This window comes from Microcaecilia unicolor, chromosome 1 (assembly GCF_901765095.1).
Source record: "Microcaecilia unicolor chromosome 1, aMicUni1.1, whole genome shotgun sequence".
NCBI classification, from domain to species: domain Eukaryota; kingdom Metazoa; phylum Chordata; class Amphibia; order Gymnophiona; family Siphonopidae; genus Microcaecilia; species Microcaecilia unicolor.
In genome coordinates, this window is record NC_044031.1 from 125,160,254 (window position 1) to 125,185,517 (window position 25,264).

The 25,264-nt window shown below is 43.6% G+C and overlaps 1 protein-coding gene across 1 annotated transcript in view; it reads right to left on the bottom strand.

Annotated features, from left to right (window-relative positions):
• MINDY3 (MINDY lysine 48 deubiquitinase 3) overlaps positions 1 to 25,264 on the bottom strand; it is a 468,791-nt gene that overhangs the window by 291,262 nt on the left and 152,265 nt on the right. Inside the window, exons 7-9 of the mRNA XM_030199997.1 lie at positions 21,631 to 21,704; positions 5,421 to 5,500; positions 1,770 to 1,779 (exon numbers count right to left, since the gene is read on the bottom strand). Coding sequence (XP_030055857.1) covers positions 1,770 to 1,779; positions 5,421 to 5,500; positions 21,631 to 21,704 — 164 coding nt within the window. The remainder of the gene's footprint in view (positions 1 to 1,769; positions 1,780 to 5,420; positions 5,501 to 21,630; positions 21,705 to 25,264) is intronic.

Below are 25,264 nucleotides of genomic sequence, written 5' to 3' on the forward strand. Positions count from 1 at the left end.
TCTACACTCATAGCCACTCCCCTTTTTGGTAGCGCACATAGTGAGGATACATACCTGTAGCAGGTATTCTCCGAGGACAGCAGGATGATTGTTCTCACGATTGGGTCGACATCCGCGGTGGCCCAGGAAACCGGCAAAATTTTGCAAGCAAAATAAAAATCTTTCGAGAACGCTCTGGCACGTGGGCAGAGCACACCGTGCATGCGCAAACGGCTTCCCGCCCGCGGCACGAGCGCATCATCCTCAGTTTAATAAAAAGCAAAACAGAGAACTAGAACAACTCCAAAGGGGAGGAGGGTGGGTTTATGAGAACAATCAGCCTGCTGTCCTTGGAGAATACCTGCTACAGGTATGTATCCTCACTTTCTCCGAGGACAAGCAGGCTGCTTGTTCTCAAGATTGGGGTATCCCTAGCATCCAGGCTCACTCAAAACAATGAAAAGAAGTCAATTGGGCCTCGCACCGGCGAGGACATAACAGAGACTGACCTGAAAGAAACACAACTAAGTGAGAGTGCAGCCTGGAACAGAACAGAAATGGGCCTAGGAGGGTGGAGTTGGATCCTAAACCCCGAACACATTCTGCAGCACTGACTGCCCAAACCGACTATCGCGTCAGGTATTCTGCTGAAGGCAGTAGTGAGATCTGAATGTGTGGACTGAAGACCATGTTGCAGCCTTGCAAAACTCTTCAATAGAAACTGACTTCAAGTGAGCCACTGACGCAGCCATGGCTCTGACATGGCCCTCTAGAGTCAACCCAGCTTGGGCATAACTAAAAGATATGCAATCCGCTAGCCAATTTGAGATTGTGCATTTTCCGATGGCGACTCCCCTCCTGTTGTGATAGAAAGAAACGAACAACTAGGCGGACTGTCTATAGGGCTTTGTCCGCTCCATGTGAAAGGCCAATGCTCTCTTACAGTCCAAGGTGTGCAACTTGTCTTCACCAGGGCGGGTATGTGGATGGGGAAAAATGTTGCGGTTCAGATGGAACTCTGACACCACCTTCGGCAAGAACTTAGGGTGAGTGCGGAGGACTACTCTGTTATGATGAAACTTGATATAAGGTGCATGCACTACCAGGGCTTGGAGCTCACTGACCCTACTAGCTGAAGTAACAGCCCAAAGCCACATCCAGACGGCTTCCTGACACAGAGGGCGAGATCTGGTGCCCCCCTGCTTGTTGGTGTAATACATAGCAACCTGATTGTCTGTCTGAATCAGAATGACTTGGTGGGACAGCTGATCTCTGAAAGCATTGAGGGCGTCCCACATCGCTCGTAATTCCAGGAGGTTGATCTGAAGACCCTTTCCGGAAAAGACCAAGCTCCTTGAATGTGAAGCCCATCTACATGAGCTCCCCATCCTAGGAGGGATGCATCAGTCGTCAGCAATTTTTGTGGCTGAGGAATTTGGAATGGACGTCCCAAAGTCAAATTGGATTGAATGGTCCACCACTGAATGGAACTGCAAAAGTTGATGGAGAGATGGATCACATCCTCTAGATCCCCTGTGGCCTGGCACCACTGGGAAGCTAGTGTCCATTGAGCTGATCTCATATGTAGGGGATTTACATGTGACCTAAGATTCTCAACATCTGCCGAGCTGTAATCTGTTGAGATGCTCAAGCCATGGGCACGAGTGCTAGGAGATTGTCTGCCCTTGTCTGGGGAAGATAAGTTCGAGACGTCCGTGTGTCCAACAGATCTCCAATGAACTCCAATTTTTGAACCTGGACGAGATGGGACGGGATAATTGATCACGAACCCCAGTAGCTCTAACACTCAAATAGTCACCTGCATGGACTGTAGAGCGCCTGCCTACGAGGTGCTCTTCACCAGCCAATCATCGAGATAAGGGAACACATGCACTCCCAGTCTGCGTAGCGATGCTGCGACAACAGCCAGGCACTTTGTGAAAACCCTGGGTGCAGACGCGAGGCCAAAGGGCAGTATACAATACTGAAAGTGCTGAGTTCCCAACTGAAATCGAAGATACTTCCTGTGAGCTGGGAGTATCGAGATGTGGGTATAGGCATCCTTTAAGTCCAGAGAGCATAGTCAATCGTTTTCCTGAATCATGGGAAGAAGGGTGCCGAGGGAAACCATCCTGAACTTTTCTCAAACTAGAAATTTGTTCAGGGCCCTTAGGTCTAGGATGGGACGCATCCACCCTGTTTTCTTTTGCACAAGGAAGTACCTGGAATAGAATCTCAGCCCTTCATCCCCTGGTGGAACGGGTTCGACCGCATTGGCCTTTAGAAGGGTGGAGAGTTCCTCTGCAAGTACCTGCTTGTGCTGGGAGCTGTAAGAATGAACTCCCGGTGGACAATGTGGACGTATGGATTCCAGATTGAGACTGTATCCTAACCGGACTATTTCAAGAACCCACCGGTCGGAGATTAGAAGAGGCCACACCTTTGGTGAAAAAATATTAACCTCCCCCCAACCAGTAAGTCGTCTGGAATGGACACTTTCACTGTGGCTATGCTGCACTGGAGCCAGTCAAAAGTCCATACCTTGCTTTTGCTGGGGAGTCAAAGAGGCCTTAGGCGCACGCTGTTGATGAGAACGAGCGCGCTGGGACTGAGCCTGGGTAGCCTGCCGAGGAGTGTACCTATGCCTGTTATAGGAATAGGGAGCACTCCTCTTCCCTCCAAAAAACCTCCTGGATGAGGAGGTGGTAGCAGAAGACGTCTGGCAGGAGAGAGAATCCACAGCATCATTGTGCTTTTTGATCTGATCAACCACATCCTCTACTTTTTTGCCAAAAAGGTTATCCTCCCAGCAAGGAACATCCGCCATTCGATGCTGGATCTTATGATCTAGGTCAGAGACACGCAGCCAAGAGAGTCTGTGCATCACTGTACCTTGAGCAGCTATTCTGGATGTCACATCAAAAGTGTCGTAAGTACCCCTGGCTAGGAATTTTCGACACACCTTCTGCTGCCTGACTACCTGGTGAAAAGGTTCGGCCAGCTCCGGAAGAAGCGCTTCGACCAAACTAGACAGTTGCCTCACCAAGTTCCGCAAGTGGATGCTCGTGTAGAGCTGCTACGTTTGAATCTTGGCTGCGAGCATAGCGGCCTGATACGTTTTCCTCCAAAAAGAATTCAAGGTCCTAGACTCTCTGCCTGGGGGCACCGAGGCATAGTCCCTAGTACTCTTGGCTCTCTTGACAGCAGAATCCACCACCATGGAATCGTGAGGTAGCTGAGACTTTATCATAACTGGCTCTCCGTGGATTCTGTATTGGGATTCAACTTTTTGGGGGACCACTGGATTAGAGAGAGGGAACGACCAGTTTCACATAAGAACTTCCCTGAGAGTGTTAGGCAAAGGAGCCGTTGCAACATCTGTAGGTGGAGAAGGACAATCCAAGACCTTGAGCATCTCGGCCCTGGGCTCATCCACAACCTCCATAGGGAAGGGAATATCCTTAGACATTTCCTGAACAAAGGAGGAAAAACAAAGACTCTCAGGCGGAGACATCCTTCTTTCAATGGGCGGAGTAGGACCAGAGGGGACCCCATAGGACTCTTCTTCAGAAAAGTATCTGGGATCTTCCTCATCCTCCCATGAACGCTCATCTTCGGTATCGGACAAAACCTCTCTAAGAGCAGCCCGAACCCGAGCCTGTCTCGACGTCGAGGAACGATGACCTCGAGGGAGATGTCGAGAAGTCGACCCCTGCTTGGACTGCGGCAAAGCTTCCTCCACCGACGTCAAAGAGTCGTCGACCCGGGTGGCAGCCAACACCAATGCTGCAAGCGGCACCGAGGTTGGGGACCTCACCACAGGCGAAGGCCCAGATGCCGCTTCAACAGATGGTGCAAGCACCCCTGGCACCAAAGAAGACTGGCGCAGCAATCCATCCAGGAGTTCTGGAAGAAGGGCCCTGATGAGCTCGTCGAGAGCCTCCATTGGAAAAGGCTGCAGGGCCGGTGCAGGGGCAAGTGGCAGAATCTGAGGGCTCGAGAGCCAGTACCAGGCTGCCAGAAGACTGATGCATCAGCACCTCCTGTACAGAGGGTAAGCAGTCCTCTCTGCGCCGATGTATCTTGGGTGCCGAATCTCTCGGCTCCCCAGAGCTCTCGGTACTGCGCATGGAAGGAGATCGATGACTGTGCTTCTTAGCCTTCGCTCGACGCCCGTCATCGAGACTCCTCAGTACTGAAGAAGACGTGGAATCCTCACGCCTCCTCGGTGCCGGGTCCGACGAAGGGCGGTCCCGGGGGGCCTGCATAGCAGTAGGCCTCGAGACAGGTGGAGACCCACTTGATGCCTCGCTGCTCCCAGCGCAATGTGGTCGTTCGGCAACCATTACCTGTGCTCTCGAAGTCGATGCTTCCCTCGACATTGACGTTGATGCCGCCAACCTCGGTACCGATGCCAACATCAAAGGACCAGACCGATCCGCAAAATGTTTTTCTCGTTGAGCCTCCCGAGACACTTGGGTCCATTTTTTCATCAAAGGACACAGCTTACAAGCAGCTGGTAGATGATCGGGACCAAGGCACTGGAGACACCACGCGTGGGGGTCGGTACCCAAGATGGTCTGGTTGCACCGAGTACAACGCTTGAAGCCGCTAGGTGTCCTCGATGACATGGACGGAAAAACGGCGGATGCAAAATTAAAGGACGCGATTGTGCCAATGAAAAAGGCACACAAAGGGAAAATAAGACAGCCGCGGCAAAAAGAAAACAAACTTTGTGACAAAAACTAATGAAATATGGGAACTACTCTAGAAACAAAACATTTTTTTTTAAAATTTTGTTGAAACAAATAAAAGAAGCAGTAACAGACGAAGTCTCCTGGGCCTTGTTAGAGTAACACAGCGAAAACCATGCCACCTCAGATGCGGAAAAAAGGAAACTGAGGATGACACGCTCGTGCTGCGGGCGGGAAGCTGTTTGCGCATGCGCGGTGCGCTCTGCCCACGTGCCGGAGCATTCTTGAAAGATTTTTATTTTGCTTGCAAAATTTTGCCGGTTTCCAGGGCCGCCGCGGACGTCGACCCAATCGTGAGAACAAACAGCCTGCTTGTCCTCGGAGAATTAGAATTTACACACATTGCTTTGCAGAATATGCTTAGCGGGTAGTGCCCATAAATACTAATTAATGCCAATTAGTGCTAATTGCTTAACATCCAATTGTCAATGCTGATTAGCTTGACCAATTAAATTATGCACACTGCTATGGAATACACTTCAATTTCTACACAGAAATCTTAGCACGACATATAGAATCCAGTGGTTTATGTGTATTTTACCCTAATATTCTGTATTACCTTCATATCATCAGAGGTTCATTCATAAAAGCAGATGTTGTTCTTTAGCAAAATAGCCATATAAAATGCATTTGCACATCAATAGTCAAGGGTAAGATGAAAGAAAATAGTAGAAAATTCAAACTTACTCATTCCAGAACACACTCTGTCCCCATCCCACACATTGGATACTGCATGGCCAATCAACAAGAGGTTAATTAAACTTTGGCTAAAGAAGAAGAAATAAGGGGTAAGAGAAAACAAAATCAAAGCTAATCAAATGACAAGTAAAGTGATAGTTAATCATGTATTCAAAGTAAATTAAGGGGTACTTTTACAAAGCCGTGGTAAACAGTGGCCTGCAGTAGTTTGAGCACATCTTTTAGGCGTCTGCTGGACCATTTTTTACCACAGCTGGGAAAAGGCAATTTTTTAATGAGCCAGGAACTAGGCCAGAGCTAATATTAAAACTAGTGCACGCCTATTTATGGCCTGAGACTTTACCACCACCCACTGACCTAGCAGTAAGGGCGTAAGCCCTACCCATGCGGTAACCAAACAGCGCACGATAACATGGGCATGTTGTCGGTTACCGCCGGGAACACCCCCCCGAGGTAGAATATAGAAAATTATTTTCTACCACGGGATTTGGTGCACACCAAAATTGGAATTGCCACCGGGCACATGTGCTACCCTGGTGGTAGTGCCAATTGGGTGTGCGCTACCCACGTGTTAGCCCTCCCGCACCTTTGTAAAAGGGCCCCTAAGATCCTTTGCAAATGTTCAGTTATTTCAACTGCTGTTTAGCTCAAAAATAAGAGCCTGGAATAGATACAACTCTTTCAAGTCTAATAGTGAGCAGCAATCTCCATTCAATCCCTCCCCAACAACTGCAGTAGAAGTTTTCCCTGGAAGGTGAACTCTGGAGATATAATTTCAAATGCCATTTAGGCAGATTATTTACCAACAGATTTTAGCCTCATCTCACCAGACCCCATACTTTGTTAGCCCTTCTCTGGACCACCTCAATTCTGTTTAAAATCCTTCCATAGGAAATGCCTCCAGAACTGGACACTATGCACCACATCAGGTCTTGCTAATGAATCCCCTCCTTTTTTCTACTATGTATGCCTCTCCTTATATAAACTAGCATTCCAGCTCTGCCAACTGCTTTTTTACTAGATTATTGCCCAATAATGGTCACAGCAGATAGGATTACAAACTAATTCTAAAGTTTAAAGAATATGAATTAGATATTGCTCTGCTTCAAGTAACCAAACTGTCTATGAAGAAAAATGAAGAAGTTGAAGCAGGGCAGCTGAGTGGATGTATTTTACTCCTCAGGAGGGTCTAAGCAGAAGGGGAGTAGATATTATAATATGAATTGTATTTGACAGGAAGGAAGATTGGTACTGGTAATCGGATGGGAGGATGATATGAATCCGAGTCTCTAAACCTGTATGCCCCCAATGGGTGAAGAGGGGCTTCTTTAAAGTGGTATTTCAAGATGTCCTCAATATAGAATAAGATACTTTATTGTGTTCTGGAGCCATGGATAGGTCTAGAGTGGATAAAGGGCAGGTGGACCGAGATTGGCAAAGAATTGCAGCTCTCTCTTTATAGGTGGAACTTAGATGTATGGAGGGAACAGAGTCCTGGCTGTATGGACTACACCTTTCTTCACCATGCTATAAAATGCTGTAAGCCTTACTCCAGATTGGACTACCTCTTTGAGAAAACCACTCAGTTGGGTGGATGGCATTCAGTATAAATTCATCCATTTACATCAGATCATGCCATGGTGTTCAGATATTGGAACAGAAGTGGGGGAAATGGAAAGGGAATACACTATAGAACTAACACCATCATGCTATTGAGAAATGAGGTATAATCTTGATTATAGCAGACATAAAGGAGTTTCTGTCCCAGAATGATACTGGAGAGATGAACCCAAGTACAATTTGGGATGCAGGAAAAGCATTCCTGTGGGAGATGTTACTACAAAAGGGAAGAAGAAAAAAGAATGAGAGAACAACACAGAGCTACACTGTTATCAGAGTTGTGATCTCTTCAAAGACAGCATTATAAAAGAAGAAATTCCAAGATCTATCTATAATGAAAGGAGAAAAAAGGGCTTTAGACCTTTCAGAAACACAACATATAGAATATATGTTAATGCTCATAAAGAGAAACTAAATGGAACATAAAAATAAAGCAGGCAAACCTCTAGTATGGCATCTGAAAAAACAAATAAGCTCTAGATGGCTGAAAAACTGGCAGGAGAACAGTTGCTGACAAAGATATAGCAGCAGAATTTAGAAAGTTTTATGTAAATCTCTTCACAGTTGAAGGAGTCTTACCAGGGGTAGATAGAGCAACATTTACATGAAGTAAAATTGCTGCAAGAGTAAGACAAGCAATGGCTGGCAAGATCCATTCATATAATAAAGGCGGTAGAGCATATTTATATCTTGTCAAATAGGGAGGATGTTTTCCTAGCAGAATTTCATAAGGGGACCATGTTGCAGGTTGTATTCTTTTTAACTTGTCTATTCAATAGGGTGTTAAGAGAGCCACTTCCTGATTCTATGTATAAAGCATATGTAGTAGTTCTTCATAAACAGGAAAGGCAGAAACAAAATGCGCCAGTTATAGGACTTTTCCTGGCTTAATACAGACATGAAAATCTTGGCAATGATACTTGCAAATTGCCTTCAAGGAGTTCTCCCTAAGTTAGTCCATTGGGATAAAATAGGGTTTATGGAGGGGAGATTTTTAGGAGATAATGTCAGAAGGGCAGTGAATTGGACATATTCCCCCAGATTCTACATAGTGCGACTTGAGATGCTTGCGCAAGTTTTACGTGGAGAGGCATAATCGAACGAGGCGCCAAAGTTGTCATGAGGGCGTCCTCATAGGACGGCCCCGTAAAGGGGCGGGACAACTCATATTATCAAAACAAGATGGGCGTCCATCTTTCGTTTCGAAAATACGGTCGGGAACGCCCAAATCATGAAATTTAGGTCTACCTTAGAGATGGTCGTCCTCGGTTTTCGGCGATAATGGAAACCGAGGACGCCCATCTCAAAAACGACCAAATCCAAGGCATTTGGTTGTGGGAGGAGCCAACATTCGTAGTGCACTGGTCCCTCTCACTTGCCAGGACACCAACCGGGCACCCTAGGGGGCACTGCAGTGGACTTCACAAATTGCTCCCAGCTGCATAGCTCCCTTACCTTCGGTGCTGAGCCCTCCAACCCCCCCCCCCCCAAACCCACTCCCCACAACTGTACACCACTACCATAGACCTAAGGGGTGAAGGGGGGACCTACATGTGGGTACAGTGGGTTTTGGAGGGCTCACATTTACCACCACAAGTGTAACAGGTAGGGGGGGATGGGCCTGGGTCCGCCTGCCTGAAGTGCACTGCGCCCACTAAAATTGCTCCAGGGACCTGCATACTGCTGTCATGGAGCTGGGTATGACATTTCAGGCTGGCATAGAGGCTGGCAAAAAAATGTTTACAATTTTTTTTTTTTTAGGGTGGGTGTTGGCGACCACTGCGTGAGTAAGGGAAGCTCATCCCCGATTCCCTCCGGTGGTCATCTGGTCAGTTCAGGCACCTTTTCACAGCTTGGTCGCAAGAAAAAATGGACCAAGTAAAGTCGGCCAAGTGCTCGTCAGGGACGCCCTTCTTTTTTCCATTATCGACCGAGGATGCCCATCTCCTAATCATGCCCCAGTCCCGCCTTCGTTACAGTGCCGACACGCCCCCGTGAACTTTGGTCATCCCCGCGATGGGAAGCAGTTGAGGACGCCCAAAATCGGCTTTCGATTATGCCGATTTGGGCAACTGAGAGAAGGACGCCCATCTCCCGATTTGTGTCGGAAGATGGACGACCTACTCTTTCGAAAATAAGTCTGTTAGTGTAAAATCCTGCTACAAAATTTAGTCATGTAGATGGGCCCTAGGCGTATTCTATAAACCACGACTAAAGTTAGGTGCAGCTTATAGAGTACACCTAGGTATATTTTTTTGGGCGCCATATATAGAATCTAGCCCTATTATGTGTAATGGAAAAAAAACTTAAAGCTGTGTATAGGGTGCTGGATGCTCAAAAAGCATTAGATAGTAAAACGTGGTACTTTTTACAGAGTCTTAGAAGCAACTGGTCTGAAGGGAAACTGGGGAAATTGGTTAGATCCTTGTATGCACCTCCATGCTATAGGACTGTAGTAAATGGGATCATATCTGAAGAATTTCAACTTCATAAGGGGATCTGACAAATCTGCCCAATGTTCCCTCTTTTGTTCGCATTGGCTTTTGAACCACTGGCTCAAAAAACACAAAAGAATGCCTGGATACAGCCTAAAACAATAAATATAGTACTGAATGTACCACTGGGGAGCACAACACATTTAAGTAGCCCTTTTATGGCTCCACTTCTAAAGCCCATCCACATGGATTTTGTTACTTTTGAGAAAGGAGTTACTTCATAGGATACTCCAGTTACTCTACAAGATATGTTGCAGGTGATTACGAGGGGCATAATCGAACGGGGACGACCATCTCTAAGGGCACCCATCTGTAAGTACATCCCGGCGAAGGGGCGGGGAAACTGCTATTATCGAAACAAGATGGGCGCCCATCTTTCGTTTCGATAATACAGTCAGGGACGCCCAAATCTCAACATTTAGGTTGACCTTAGAGATGGTTGAATCCCGGTTTTCGGCAATAATGGAAACAGAGGATGCCCATCTCAAAAACGAACAAATCCAAGGCATTTGGTCTTGGGAGGAGCCAGCATTCGTAGTGCACTGGTCCCCCCTCACATGCCAGGACATCAACCGGGCACCCTAGGGGGCACTGCAGTGGACTTCACAAATTGCTACCAGGTGTACAGCTCCCTTACCTTGGGTGCTGAGCCCCCCAAAACCCACTCCCCACAACTGTACACCACTACCATAGCCTAAGGGACGAAGGGGGGACCTACATGTGGGTACAGTGGGTTTTGGGTGGGTTTTGGAGGGCTCACATTTACCACCACAAGTGTAACAGGTAAGGGGGGGATAGGCCTGGGTCCGCCTTCCTGAAGTGCACTGCACCCACTAAAACTGCTTCAGGGACCTGCATACTGCTGTCAGAGAGCTGGGTATGACATTTGAGGTTGGCAAAAAAAAATGTTTTTAAGTTTTTTAGGGTGGGAGGGGTTGGTGACCACTTGGGGAGTAAGGGGAGGTCATCCCCGATTCCCTCCGGTGTCATCTGGTCAGTTTGGGCACGTTTTTGAGGCTTGGTCGTGAAAAAAAATGGACCAAGTAAAGTTGGCCAAATGCTCGTCAGGGACGCCCTTCTTTTTTTCATTATCGGCCGAGGATGCCTATCTCTTAAGCACGCCCCAGTCCCGCCTTCGCTACGCTTCTGACACGCCCCCGTGAACTTTGGTCGTCCCTGCGATGGACTGCAGTTGAGGATACCCAAAATTGGCTTTTGATTATGTCGATTTGAGCGACCCTGAGAGAAGGATGCCCATCTCCTGATCTGTGTCAAAAGATGGGCACCCTTCTCTTTCGAAAATGCCCCTGTACGCGAACAGTCTATTCAAAAGACTGCATCAAATTTGTGCCAATTTTCTCAAGAAGTTGTGGTTAAATGAATTAGAAAATAAGATACATGAAAAAAAGATTTGAGAGCACAAAAAACTGACTTTTCAATTTCAGCATTGCAGTCTGTTGTTGCCTCAAATATAAAAGATAGTTTATCTATTCATGTTAAGAAGGAAGCATTGGAAAATCTCTCGAGAGCTAGAAATCTTAGGTTTTTGAATTTTCCTGTTATGCATTATTTAGCGCCACTGGAATTTTTGAAAATGTATTTAAAGAATGCTTTACAATGCCCTCTGGTAGATACTCTTAGTTGAAAAAATATATTACGTACCTAAAGGTCAGAATTGCTCGAGAAAAGGGTGGTATGGATCAATTTTTTTCTCCTAACAGCTTAGACATCTCAATTTTTAGGATCTTCCCAGGAAGTTATATCTAAGCAAGCCACTTTTTTAAACAATCTTTTAATCTGAAGCTGTCAAGAAGGATATTCTGAAGTTCTATTTTGCTAAAAGACAAACTCTTTTTTTGTGGACAACAGATATCTATATTTCCTGATCTGATTAAGCAATTTCACAGAAGACAATTCCTATAGCTGAAGCCTAATGCTCTAGCTGTAGGAGTTACTTTCTTTCTTTCTTAGGTTTCCATGTACATACTTGATCACGTATGGAATAACAGTATATTTTTATTGATCCTGTTCACTTAGAATTGTTTCTTAAAGATAAACCTGTTCTACTAGACATAGTTACTTGAGTTTGTTGCTACTGCTGAAGATATAGAAGTTTCATCGTATTAATTTTAGGTTCATCACTCAATGGTTATATGTGCTTTCTGTTACGCAACAGTGATCTCCATATTGTAGACTTGAGATTTTTTTTTTTCTTTTGTGGAAAGAACTAAATTTGATATTTCCTCTGTAGTATTTTTCTTTTCCTTGTCATATATATGTACAAATGTAACAAAAATTCTTAAAAAAAAAAGAAACCCTAAAAATGCTATTTGTAAAACCTGCCTAATTCTGTTTTACAATCTCTCTTAAAAGCATTGGGGGGCAGGGGGGCTGATGTCATCGCCCAAGATGGCTGCTTAAGCCTATTGCTCCTCACTCCCCGGGCCCAATCAGTAGAATATCCCAGGCATCCTGCAAAGTTGTGAACACCTGAACATTTGAAATGAATCCTTAAAACTCACGCATCGCCTCCAAATGAGTTTTCAAGTGAAGGGCATCGATCTGAGCCAGTACTCCTATTCTGCAGCAGTGCAGTCACTACGCATGAAATCCGACAAGATGGTGGGGGATCGGAGTGCTAGAAGTGCTGAATCCACTCTGGATGTGATGGCCATGGCACCCTCAACCCCAGCTTTGACTCTGGATGGGGCAAATGAGTTTAGAGACTGGCTGCAGGAGATAAAAATCAGATCTTAAAGCAGTTCGCTCCGAGCTCTCTGAACTGTGAACTGACTTGAGGAAAGACACTGCTGACTTGGGCCGCTGAATGGAGGAGACCACGCAGCATGTCAAAGAACATTCAGAGGCCCTGACTGCAATGGATAAACAATTAGTAGACCTCAGAGTGTGCAACCAAGATCTGGTACTCAAGGTCGAGGATTTAAAAATTAAGATCTTACTGATGTAATATTAGAGTGAAAGGCCTACTTGAATTTCTGGAGTATTTGAACTGTGAACAAGTGATCCAACAACTGGCTTGCCATGTTTTTATCAGAGGTGGACCAGATTGTCACCACAGATTAGATGGAACTGGTGTAGGCACATAGATTCCTTGGGAAAGCTCAGGCTAATACGGAACAGGAAATTATTGCCTGTTTTCAAAGCTTCACGATCAAGGAGGCGGTTCTCATGGACGCCAGAAGCAAACAGCAACTTGTTTGGGACATCTACCCGATAGCCTTGTATCAAGATATGGCCTCCTCCACTTTGAACCGTAGGGGCGAACTCTGCTTTCTTACTGAGCAGTTGCAGAAGGAGGGGGTGAGATTATCGCTGGCAATTTCCCATTGTCCTTATCTTCATGAAAGATGGGCAGGGTGCACAGAATTTGTTCTAAGGAGGAGGCCATAAAATTCTTACCACCCGGCACGATGGAATCAACTGAGGATGTTGCACAGCGAGCCATGTAGAAAGTTCAGGACAGACCTAAGTGACAGAGAGTATCGAATGGTAGAGGTCGCAGACTACAAAGGCAAGCTTCAGCATCTGGCCTCCCTGTTAATCAGCTACGTCCAACTGCTGCAGCTGGGATTGGATTTCTGGACTTCATTTGTGTTTTCTATGCTTACTGCTCTGCTGTTTATGATTTGCGCAGTTGTTGAATGTGTGAAGGATGTAGCTCTCTTGAGCAGGGACTGTCCTTCCCCATGTTTAAACTTGTACAGCGCTGCGTAATCCTGACAGCGCTATAGAAATGCTAAGTAGTAGTAGTAGTGTGTGGATGCCTGGCATGTGTATGTATGACTGGTGCATTTGCTGCACTGGCTGGGGTGGGGGGGCTGTGAGAGGTTGGGGGTTTCTGTCTCTCTCTCTCTTATATATATATATGGTACACCCGGGGATCTAGGGTTTGGCAGGTGTTCTGGGGGGCTCAAGGACAGGTGGTGGGGCTGAGGAGGATGAGATTTGAAGAGATTGAGGAGGGAGGGAGGGGATGTTTAGAATAACTGAAGAGGCAGGAGTCTGAGTACATGAGGGTTGGGTTGGTAAGAGGGGAATAGGGAAGTTTTGTACTGTCTAATCCAAGTTATTCTGTTGATGATTACTCTCAAGATTATATTAATGTCAAGGGGCTCAATTCGCCCTACAAGAGGCAATATCTGTTTAAAGAACTGTCTTGAACCTCAGCATCTATTTGTTGAAACATACAGGGCTGCTGCATCAAATAATATCCTTTTCAGTTTTTTTGCTTCTCACCCCACTGCTAAGAAGCAGGGTGTTGGTATATTAATATCTGGTTCTCTTCATCCTATGGATAAGCAGTCCCTGGTGGATCACAATGGTTGATATCTAGCTCTCCAGATAGAGTTTAAGGGCTGCCTTTATAATTTGGTGTCTGTGTATGCTCCTAACGAAAAGAGACCCTTTTATTTGGAGCTTGAACAGGCATTGGTTCAATGGCCCACTGGCCAGTGAGTGGTTGGTAAGGGGAGATTTTAATATGACCTTGCAACCCAAGTTGAACTCTAAGGCCCAGTCTGTGTACAATCATGCAGACTGGAAGGCACTTTGGGAATTTCTTTCACACCTGGGTCTGGTAGATGACTGGAGACTTTTTTTTATACAAATATAAACTACCTCCCATACATATAAAGTTTACCATGGTCCTCAGCGGTGTCACTTACTAAACATAACTTTCCAATCCGTAAGGTTTACACACCCACCTCCTCATCAGTCCAACGGTGAAACTATTTTCAAATTTTATATTAAATTGTTGTAAGAATTTTTTTATATTATTTTCCTTTTCCAATTTTCAATCTTCATTAGTATTTTAAATAAAGGCATTACAGAATACCCAGCTCAAGATGAAGATAATAACGATCAGTCAGCGGATTCTTAATCCTGACTTTTTGCTACTATTAGTGGAGACTTTTTTATGGCATAAGTAGACTGTTCACTTTTTATTCAGCACTCTACGCTTCTTATTCACATATAGACTACTTATTTCTGGATAAAACACTGATCTCTGAGGTCGAGAGAGTGGAGGTAGAATCCATAGTGTGGTCGGACCATGCAACTACATGGGTTGAGTGTAGGCAAGAGAGCCGTGATGCAAAACAAGTTCTGGAGACTCAATGAAACCCTGTTTGAGGATGAGTGTATGGTGCAGGACTTCAACACTGAAATCCCTTGTTTTCTTCTTGAAATGATAACCCAGGGATAGTCTTAAGGCTTATATCAGAGGGTGTTGCCTTATGTAGACCAGTGCACTAAAAAAAGGAAAGGGTACTCTGGTGTACATAGATGAGGTTTTCCTCTTCAAGGCTACCTGCCCTCAGCTGTTTGGCAACAGCTTAATGTGCCTGGCAGAGGGCGTGCTCAGAATCCCATTTTGAGACTTTCCTTGGCACTATGGGTCTGGGCCTTTAAAGTCCTTTTTGGGCGCTGGAGAGGTTTGAGGAATATTTCGTTGTCTGCTCTGGCCCCCTTTATTAAAGCATGACCCCCCATCTTTCACTCTTGGGAGGGGGCGCTTTCCAAATTGCGGGCTAAGTTTCAGATTGCTCATACAGACTTTCACTTGTATCTTCAACTCCGACATCTACTTCATAGTGATACTTACAGTAGAAGCAGGTCACCGTCACATCAACTCCTTTTGAAATATTCCTTGCACAGGGTGTATACAAACAAAAAAAGCACAACTGGGCCTTCAAGACTGAGACAACAGGGGCCGTTTCCCCTTATTATTATTTTTTTTTTTCATTATATTTTTTTCAAAATAAGAAGACATTTATTTATCCATGGCAGTTCCTACAAAACTCACTCAATATACATAAATGTCTCTAGATCATAAATAACCTGTAATTGAATATGGCAAATAATTCAACATTATACTGCAAGTTAAATTCATTTTCAAATCTAGATGTGTTAACTTAATCTATCACTTACCCTTATTTTAAATACCAATTTTTTTTTACTAAATATGACACACAAAGTCAGCACTGTATTACAATTCATATTCATATCTATATTTGTTAGATTTATTATTTATTATAATTGGATATGAAGGATTATTTTTCATGCCTATTTGGTCTCTGTAGATTTATTATTTATTATAATTGGATATGAAGATGTATTTTTCATGTTTATTTGATATCTGATGTTTGATGTCTTGATGGACTTATCTACCATTTTTATGCATGCTTCTTTAATTATTATACTGATATATTTTTTAAGTTTTTATTTTTGTTGATTTTGTAATGTCTCCTCTATACAGATCTTTTATGGTGCTGTTTTTTTTATTATATTATACATATTGTTTATGTATAGTCCAATCTATTGTTTATGTATAGTCCAATCTATATTTCTTAAGAATAATCTTACATGATTATTATCTTCATGTTTTTGTCACTCTACATTATATGTGTTTTATAATTAGATCCCTGAGGCAGGCATTGTTGACGCCAAAACATGGCCCGTGCCGGGTCATCTCTCAATAAAGGACTCCTGTTGTCTCAGTCTTGAAGGCCCAGTTGTGCTTTTTTTGTTTGTATACTCTCTGTGTATGTATTACCCTCTCTGTCTACGCTTTGCACAGGGTATATGCAAACCCAAGAGGATTTCCTCCTTATATAGTCTTCTGCTACATCCTCGCTCTAGGCAGACCCCTACCTTTGTCACTCAGTGAGAGGACATAGGGCGCCCATTAGCAGAGCAGGAGTGGGAGGCGGCTTTCCTCCATACCTCTTGCTTCTGTATCTCAGCTAATTTAGTGGAAAATGGGGTAAAGTCTCTTTATAGATGGTGCAGATCACTTGGGGGAAGGGTACTTATTTTCATATTTGGTGGGAAAGTCCTTAAATCAGTAAGTTTGAGCAGGGGTATTCTCTCAAATGCTGGCAACTGTAATACCGGTGCACCCTGCACTATTTCTGCTTCATGTTCCACCCACTTCTGTTACTCCAGACATGGTGAAGGTGCTGCTCTCCTGCATAGCTGTTCTTCACCGTGAAGTAGTTAAGTGCTGGAGATCAGTGCAATTGCCCCCATTACTGAGACTACGCTCTGTCTGTGGGAGGCTTATTATTTAAGTAAGCTAACGGTTAAACATAGAGGGTGAGTAGCAGCTTTTGATCGGACATGAGCTTCCTTTCTCACCTGGTATCAGAGTACACTGTCGTACAGCATCTGGGTAGATTTTGTTTTTGCTCATCTGGACTAGTTTATCACCTACTTCTCTTCTTTCTTCATGTTGGGCTTCTTTTTTGCTTTGGACCTGCTTCTGGACCATACAGCTAAACTCTTTCAGGGAGTTCATTCAAGGGGGGTGGGGGGTTTAGGGTTATCTTGGCAACCTGTTTGGATTTGTAATGGGCTTGTTTCTGTTTTTATGGGCCTGTCTGTTGTTCCTGAAACCTGTTGCATTGTTGTATCACTTGTTTTGTGGTTTTAAAAATGTCAATAAATATTAAGTTAAAAAAAAGTTTAGTTTAATGAAATTTGATGTACCACCTTTCCAAACACATCAGAGCGGTAAACAAATTATAAATTGTAGGGAAACATGAAAGGAACTGCAAAATCATAAATGAAAGTAAAGAGAGGGAAAAGAAAAAAAGAAAAAGATAAACATTAACATTAACATTCAAATTTAAAGTTTAAGGGCTGCTACTCCAGAAACAAAGCATAGGGGACCCCATACTAGACAGAAAAACCATTAAGAATTTCATTTCACCTAAGTACATAAGTATTGCCACACTGGGACAGAGCAAAGATCGATCAAGCCCAGTATCCTGTTTCCAACAGTGGCCAATCCAGGTCACAAATACCTGGCAAGATCCCAGAAAAGCTCAATACATTTTATGATGCTTATCCCAGAAATAAGCAGTGGATTTTCCCAAGTCAATTTAATAATGGTCTATGGACTTTTCCTTTAGGAAGCTGTCCAGACCTTTTTTAAACCCCGCTAAGCTAACCACCTTTACCACATTCTCTGACAACAAATTCCAGAGTTTAATTACAAGTTGAGTGAAGAAAAATTTTCTCTGTTTCGTATTAAATTTACTGCTTTGTAGCTTCATCGCATGCCCCCTAGTCCAAGTATTTTTGGAAAGAGTAAACAAATGATTCACGTCTACCCGTCCCACTCCACTCATTATTTTATAGACCTCTATCATATCTCCCCTCAGCCGTCTCTTCTCCAGGCTGAAGAGCCCTAGATGTTTCAAACTTTCCTCATAGGGAAGTCGTCCCATCCCCATCATTATTTTTGTCGCCCTTTTCTGTACCTTTTCTAATTCCATTATATCGTTTTTGAGGTGCGGCGACCAGAATTGAACACAATATTCGAGGTGCAGTTGCATCATGGACCGATACAAAGGCATTATAACATCCTCACTTTTGTTTTTCATTCCTTTCCTAATAATACCTAACATTCTAATTACTTTCTTAACCACCGCAGCATACTGAGCAGAGCATTTCAACGTTATCATCAACAACGATGACACTGAGATCCCTTTCTTGGTCGGTGACTCCTAACATGGAATCTAGCATTACGTAGCTTTAGTTCGGGTTCCTCTTTCCCACATGCATCACTTTGCACTTGCTCACATTAAACGCCATCTGCCATTTAGACGCCCAGACTCCCAGTCTCCTAAGGTCCTCTTGAAATTTTTCACAATCCTCTCGCGATTTAACAACTTTGTTAAATAACTTTGTGTCATCAGCAAATTTAATTACCTCACTAGTTACTCCCATCTCTAAATCATTTATAAATATGTTAAAAAGCAGCGGTCCCAGCACAGACCCCTGAGGAACCCCACTATCTACCCTTCTCCATTGACAATACTGACCATTTAACCCTACGATTAAAGGATAGAAAACATTTTCTATTCTTTAATCAGTTTTTAATCCACAATAGGACACTACCTCCTATCCCATGACTTTCCAATTTCCTCTGGAGTCTTTCATGAGGTACTTTGTCAAACGCCTTTTGAAAATCCAGATACACAATATCAACTGGCTCACCTTTATCCACATGTTTATTCACCCCTTAAAAGAAATGTAATAGATTGGTGAGGCAAGATTTCTCTTCACTAAAACCATGCTGGCTTTGTCTCATTAATCCATGCTTTTGAATATGCTCTGTAATTTTGTTCTTTATAATAGTCTATCATTTTGACCGGCACCAACGTCAGGCTCACTGGTCTGTAATTTCCCGGATCCCCTCTGGAACCTTTTAAAAATATCGGCGTTACATGGGCTACCCTCCAATCTTCCGGTAGCACACTCGATTTTAAATATAATTTACATATTACTAACAATAGTTCCGCCAGTTCAATTTTCAATTCTATCAGTACTCTGGGATCAATACCATCCAGTCCAGGAGATTTGCTACTCTTCAATTTGTCAAATTGCTCCATTTCATCCTCTAGGTTTATAAAGATTTCATTCAGTTTCTCTGACTCGTCAGCTTTGAATACCATTTCTGGCACCGGTATCACTCCCAAATCTTCCTCGGTAAAGACCAAAGCAAAGAATTCATTTAATCTCTCTGCTACAGCTTTGTCTTCCCTGATCGCCCATTTTACCCCTCAATCATCTAGCGGTCCAACCGATTCTTTTGCCAGCTTCTTGCTTTTAACATAACTAACAAAAGTTTTTACTATGTATTTTTGCCTTCAACGCAATCGTTTTTTTCAAATTCCCTCTTGCCTTCCTTATCAGCACTTTGAATTTGACTTGACATTATTTATGCTGTTTCTTATTATTTTCAGTCAGTTCCTTCTTCCATTTTTTGAAGGATTTTCTTTTAGCTCTAATAGCTTCCTTCACCTCACTTTTTAACCATGCCGGCTCCTCTTAAGTTTTTTTTTTCACCGTTCTTCTCATTTTATCATTTTGAAAGTTAAATGCTAAAGTATTGGATTTCCTATGTATACTTACTCCAAAGCTAATATAAAATCTGATCATATTATGATCACTGTTATCAAGCGGCCCTATCACCATTACCTCCCACACCATATCATGTGATCCACTAAGGACTAGGTCTAGAATTTTTCCTTCTCTCGTTGGATCTTGTACCAGCTGCTCCATAAAGCAATCCTTGATTTCGTCAAGGAATTTTACCTTCCTAGCATGCTCCGATGTTACATTTACCCAGTCAATATCGGGGTAATTGAAATCACCCATTATCATTTTGCCCAGTTTGTTAGCCTCTCTAATTTCCGATAACATTTCTACATCTGTCTGTTCATCCTGGCCAAGTGGACGGTAGTACACTCCTATCACTATCCTTTTCTCCTTTACACATGGAATTTCAATCCACAGGGGTTCCAAAATGTGTTTTGTTTCCTGCAGAATTTTCAATTTATTTGATTCAAGGCCTTCCTTAATATACAATGCTACCTCTCCACCAATTCAATTCACCTTATCACTACGATATAATTTGTACTCCAGTATGACAGTGTCCCACTGGTTATCCTCCTTCCACCAGGTTTCAGAGATTCCTATTATATCTAATTTTTCATTTAGTGCAATATATTCTAACCCTTCTATCTTATTTCTTAGGCTTCTGGCATTCGCATATAGACATTTCGAACTATGTTTGTTGTTCCTATTTACATCATGCTCAGTACTTGACTGTATTAAATTGCAATCTTTTGTCTGATTTTTATTTAAGGACACCTGATCTACTACGGTCTCTTTTGCAACCTCACTATCGGAATACACTATCTTCCTTGTTTTGGTGATATCTTTAAAAGATACCTTATTCCAAACCACGCGCTTTTGAGCGACTGTCGGCCTTCCACTAGTATCTAGTTTAAAAGCTACTCTATCTCCTTTTTAAACGCCGATGCCAGCAGCCTGGTCCCACCCTGGTTAAGGTGGAGCCCATCTTTTCTGTCACACCCCTCACCTTGCCGGTGATGGCGCTCCTGGGGTGCTGTCTTCCGCCGTTCTTTGAGGCCTGGATTCCCTTCTGCAACACTGCTTCCACCTGTTCGCCAGCGGGCGCACACACCCGATCGGCGTCCTCTCCCAATTGCTTTGTCTCCGTCAGCGCGCTTCTTCTCTTCTCTTCTGACGGACGCTGGCTGGGCACACTCAGCATGCCGGGTTCTCTGCCCCGCCTCTCAGCTCTGCGGATTGGCTGTGTGTGTCCTGGCTCTCTACCCTGGCTACCTATGGACTCTCCCTTGCTCTTTCTCTGCCTCTCCTCTTGAGTGTCCTCTGGTATCCCTCCAACCCATGGCGGCTCTTCCTCCCAGCTGTGTCTTATTACGGGCTGATTCCAGCACTATTTCTGAGAAATCTTTCTCTGCTTCTGGGCTTCGGCTTCTACTTCGGTAGGTTTTACTACTCTGTAGTCTGCTTCTTCTGCTGGTCCCTCATTGCTGACATTGCTTGTACCTGGATTACTCTCTCGCCTGCTGCCTGCCTGTTGAATATTGCTTGTGCCTGGATTACTCTTTTGCCTGCTGCCTGCCTAATGGAGAAAAACAACTGGTTCCAAAAAGTCCCTCTACCTTATAAATCAAGTTAGAATGAATGAGAAACTATTCTAAACATTAATATGCTAAAAAAAAAAGGCTAATTTGCCTCACTGCAAATATATCCAATGTGTAGAAAACGCAAAGCTTAACTGCCCAGACTTATCTTAAAAATGGCAGCAATGTCCAAAATGATTCCTGACACACTCTTTCCCGCTTCCGTTTTTAAGACAAGTGTGGGCAGTTAAGCTTTGTGTTTTCCACGCAATGGATATATTTTCAGTATCGCAAGTTAGCCTTTTTTATCATTTTAATGTTTATAATAGTAGAACCTCTGATTGAGAAATATAAAGCATACTCATTCACTCTAACCTGCTTAATATGTTTTAAACAGGAAGAGTGGATGCGTTATGGCTTTATTATTTAACAAACTGAATTACTCTGGTATTTGTATTTTTTGTAGTACTGTATGTTATCCCATTGGGCATGTTGTTTATATAAATAAATGATTCATCACTGCAGTAAATGCACTTAAATAACTTTATATAAGCACCAACTGTTTTACAAACATACTGAAGAGAAATTGTAGCATACCTTCCATGACCATACACAGGATCTATCAATGGTTCTTCGGAATCTTCAATTTCATGCTTTATATTTTCAATGCCCTAGAGAAACCATCTCTCATTACAGATTACTGAGATAACATCTCCCTTCTCCTTGAAATTCTAAGTTTCAACAATCCCCACCCCCCCCCACACAAAAAAAATATGATTGCAGTCCTTCACTTACAATGATTTATAATAAAGAACAGTTTAGTTGATCTGAAGACAGCATGACAGAAAATAAGATTCCAATAAAGCAGCTGTCTCAGATGGCTTATAAGTACACCAGATAATCATGTGTGTTTATATTTGGCTACTACTCACAAATAAATATCACACATATGTAATTTATAATACGTAAATAAGGGGAAAAGGTCTCAGAAGTCCATGGAAATACAGCACCCTACGAACCGGTCCATGAAACGCTCAATCAGAGCTATATTCTATAGACTGCAATCTATCATCGGCCAGAAAAACCCCTTTATCACTTTATCTTTATTTCAGCATTTTATAAAAACAGCATATGAAATGTTATATAGCATGCAGCGCACTTATCTTTTCCTGACGGGACCCTTTTCAACCTCAGGCTTCCTGAGGGATGCAGTGCTTTAACTGACTTCCACCATCTTGTTTATAAGGATTGACTACATTTTGTGGATATTCAAAATCATGTGTAGTATCTTATGTGGGAGAAGGGTATTAAAATTAGTAAACTAAGGAGCCCTTTTTGCTAAAGCTTAGCATGTGCTAAGTGCCAAGTGACTCATAGGTAGAAAATAAGATGTGCAGCATTTAGCACACATTAAACTTTAGTAAAGAAGACCCTAAATTTGCTTTAAGGAGCACTGATTTCACTAAATTCTACTTTCCCACTTAGTGTGTATATAATTTTCAGAATGTAATAAACTGGAATTGAACTCCAGGATGCACCACTGGGTCAAAGGAGACAAAACGCTGTGTAGACTTCCCAATTCAGTTTGTAGGCAGTACATAAGGGCCCACTCACAGTCCAGAGTGTAGAGGGATTTCTCATGTGGATTCTTACTGGACATAATGCAGGAAACTATTTCCCCACTGACTGTGTAAGGCATTACTAGAATCAGCCCAGCCTTGGCATAAGTAATGTTGATTTACACCTTATATGTGTGTAAACAAAGAAATTGGCGACCGCGCTTTAAAGTCCCCTAACCGTAAAGACTGTAGAGAAGTTAGGTTATGAGTAAAAGAGATACATCTTGCTAGGCAACTGGAAAAACTGCATTTATAGCTGCCCCAATCCAGTCTGGGTCAAACGAATCAAAAAGCTGGGTGGACTGTCCATGAGCTTTAGTCTGCTCCAGATAGAAGGCTAAGGTTCCAGTCCAAAGTGTGCAGTGTGCTTTCACTAGGATGGGCATGAGGTTTTGGTTAGAATGTTGGCAGAACAATTTACTGGTTAAGATAGAATTCCAACACTACCTTAGGAAAGAACTTAGGATAAGTGTTAAGTACTACTCTGTTATGATGAAATTTTGTGTAAGGTGAATCAGTTATTAGGGCCTGAAGCTTGCTGACCCTGCAGGCTGAAGCAACAGTCACCAAAAACAACACTTTCTATATCAGATACTTCAGATGGCAAAAATCAAGTGGCTCAAATGGCGCTTTCATTAGCTGGGTGAAAACAACCTTGATATCCCATGGCACTGTTTGATCAGGGCTTTAGCAATAATAAACCCCTCATGAACAAAACTAAAAGCTGCACAGAAATGGGCATATCTTCCACATGGTGATAACTACTACTATTACTACTACTACTTAACATTTCTAGAGCGCTACTAGGGTTACGCAGCGCTGTACAAATTAACAAATAAGGACAGTCCCTGCTCAGAAGAGCTTACAATCTAAAGAACGAAATGTCAAGTTGGGGTAGTTAAGATTTCCTGAGAAGAGGTGTAGTGATTAGGTGCCGAAGGCGACATTGAAGAGGTGGGCTTTGAGCAATGATTTGAAGATGGGTAGGGAGGGGGCCCAGCGTATAGGCTCAGGGAGTTTGTTCCAAGCATGGGGTGAAGCGAGGCAGAAAGGGCGAAGCCTAGAGTTGGCGGTGGTGGAGAAGGGTACTGAAAGGAGGGATTTGTCTAGAGAGCGGAGGTTACGGGTGGGGACATAAGGGGAGATGAGAGTAGAAAGGTAAGGAGGGGCTGCAGATCGAGTGCATTTGTAGGTGAGTAGGAGAAGCTTGAACTGTATGCGGTATCTGATCGGAAGCCAATGAAGTGACTTGAGGAGAGGGGTGATATGAGTATATCGGTTGAGGCGGAAGATAAGACGTGCGGCCAAGTTCTGGATGGACTGAAGGGGGGATAGATGGCTAAGTGGGAGGCCGGTGAGGAGTAGGTTGCAGTAGTCAAGGCGAGAGGTAATGAGAGAGTGGATGAGAGTTTGGGTGGTGTGCTCGGAGAGGAAGGGGCGAATTTTGCTAATGTTATAGAGGAAGAAGCGACAGGTCTTGGCTATCTGCTGGATATGCGCAGAGAAGGAGAGGGAGGAGTCGAAGATGACACCAAGGTTGCGGGCAGATGAGACGGGGACGATGAGGGTGTTATCAATTGAGATAGAAAGTGAAGGGAGAGGAGAAGTGGGTTTGGGTGGGAACACAATAAGTTCCGTATTGGCCATGTTTAGTTTCAGGTGACGGTTGGACATCCAGGCAGCAATGTCGGATAAGCAGGCCAATCGCACTGAGGTGAACCCTTACTGAGTTCATTTTTAGAGTAGACTAGGAAAAGTACTAAAGCATTCAATCAGCTTTTGTGTAGGATAAGAAAGTGGATCTAGAGCCTTACCCTCACACCAGACAGCAAAAGTCTTCCATTTCAAACAATATGATCTCTTAGTAGAATCTTTCCTAGAAATAAGCAAGACTCTGGAGACATCCTCATGCAGTTGAAGGGATGGAAGTTCTACGCTCTCAACATTCAAGTCATGAGGCCAGGTCCTGGAGGCTGGGATGCAGAAAAGACTCCTTATTCTGGGTGATGAAAGTCAGAAAACAGTCCAGATTCCATGGATCCCTGGAAGCTAACTCGAGAAGTAGAGGGAACCATATATATAATGTGGCCAATATGGTGCAATGAGGGCCATGGTTCACCGATGTTTCTTAAATTTCAGCAAGGTCCTGCTTGCCAGAGGTATGGGAGGATATGCATACAGAAGACCTTTTCCCCAATCAAGGAGAAGGGCAACCAACATTAGTGTGCCATGTAATCTCAGTCTGGAGCAGAACTGAGGCACCTTGTTGACCAGGTGAGTGGAAAAAGATACCCACCAAGGGGGTGTCCTACTCTCAGAAGATCTGTCAGGCTATGCCCATGTTGAGAGACCACTTGTGTGACTGCATTACTCTGCTCAGTCTGTCCACCAACCTATTGCTGTTCCCTGCCAGGTATGTGACCCTGAGCACCATGCAATGGCTGGACACACATCCTGACCACTTCCTAACCCATCATGACTGTCTGGATGAGTATAATTTGGTGCTCTCTGAAACCCTTTAGAGCATTCCTAATGGCCCATAGCTTGAGCAGATTGATGTGAAGCTGTATCTCCATATGGGCCATAGACCTTGAGTGTGAAGCCCATCTACA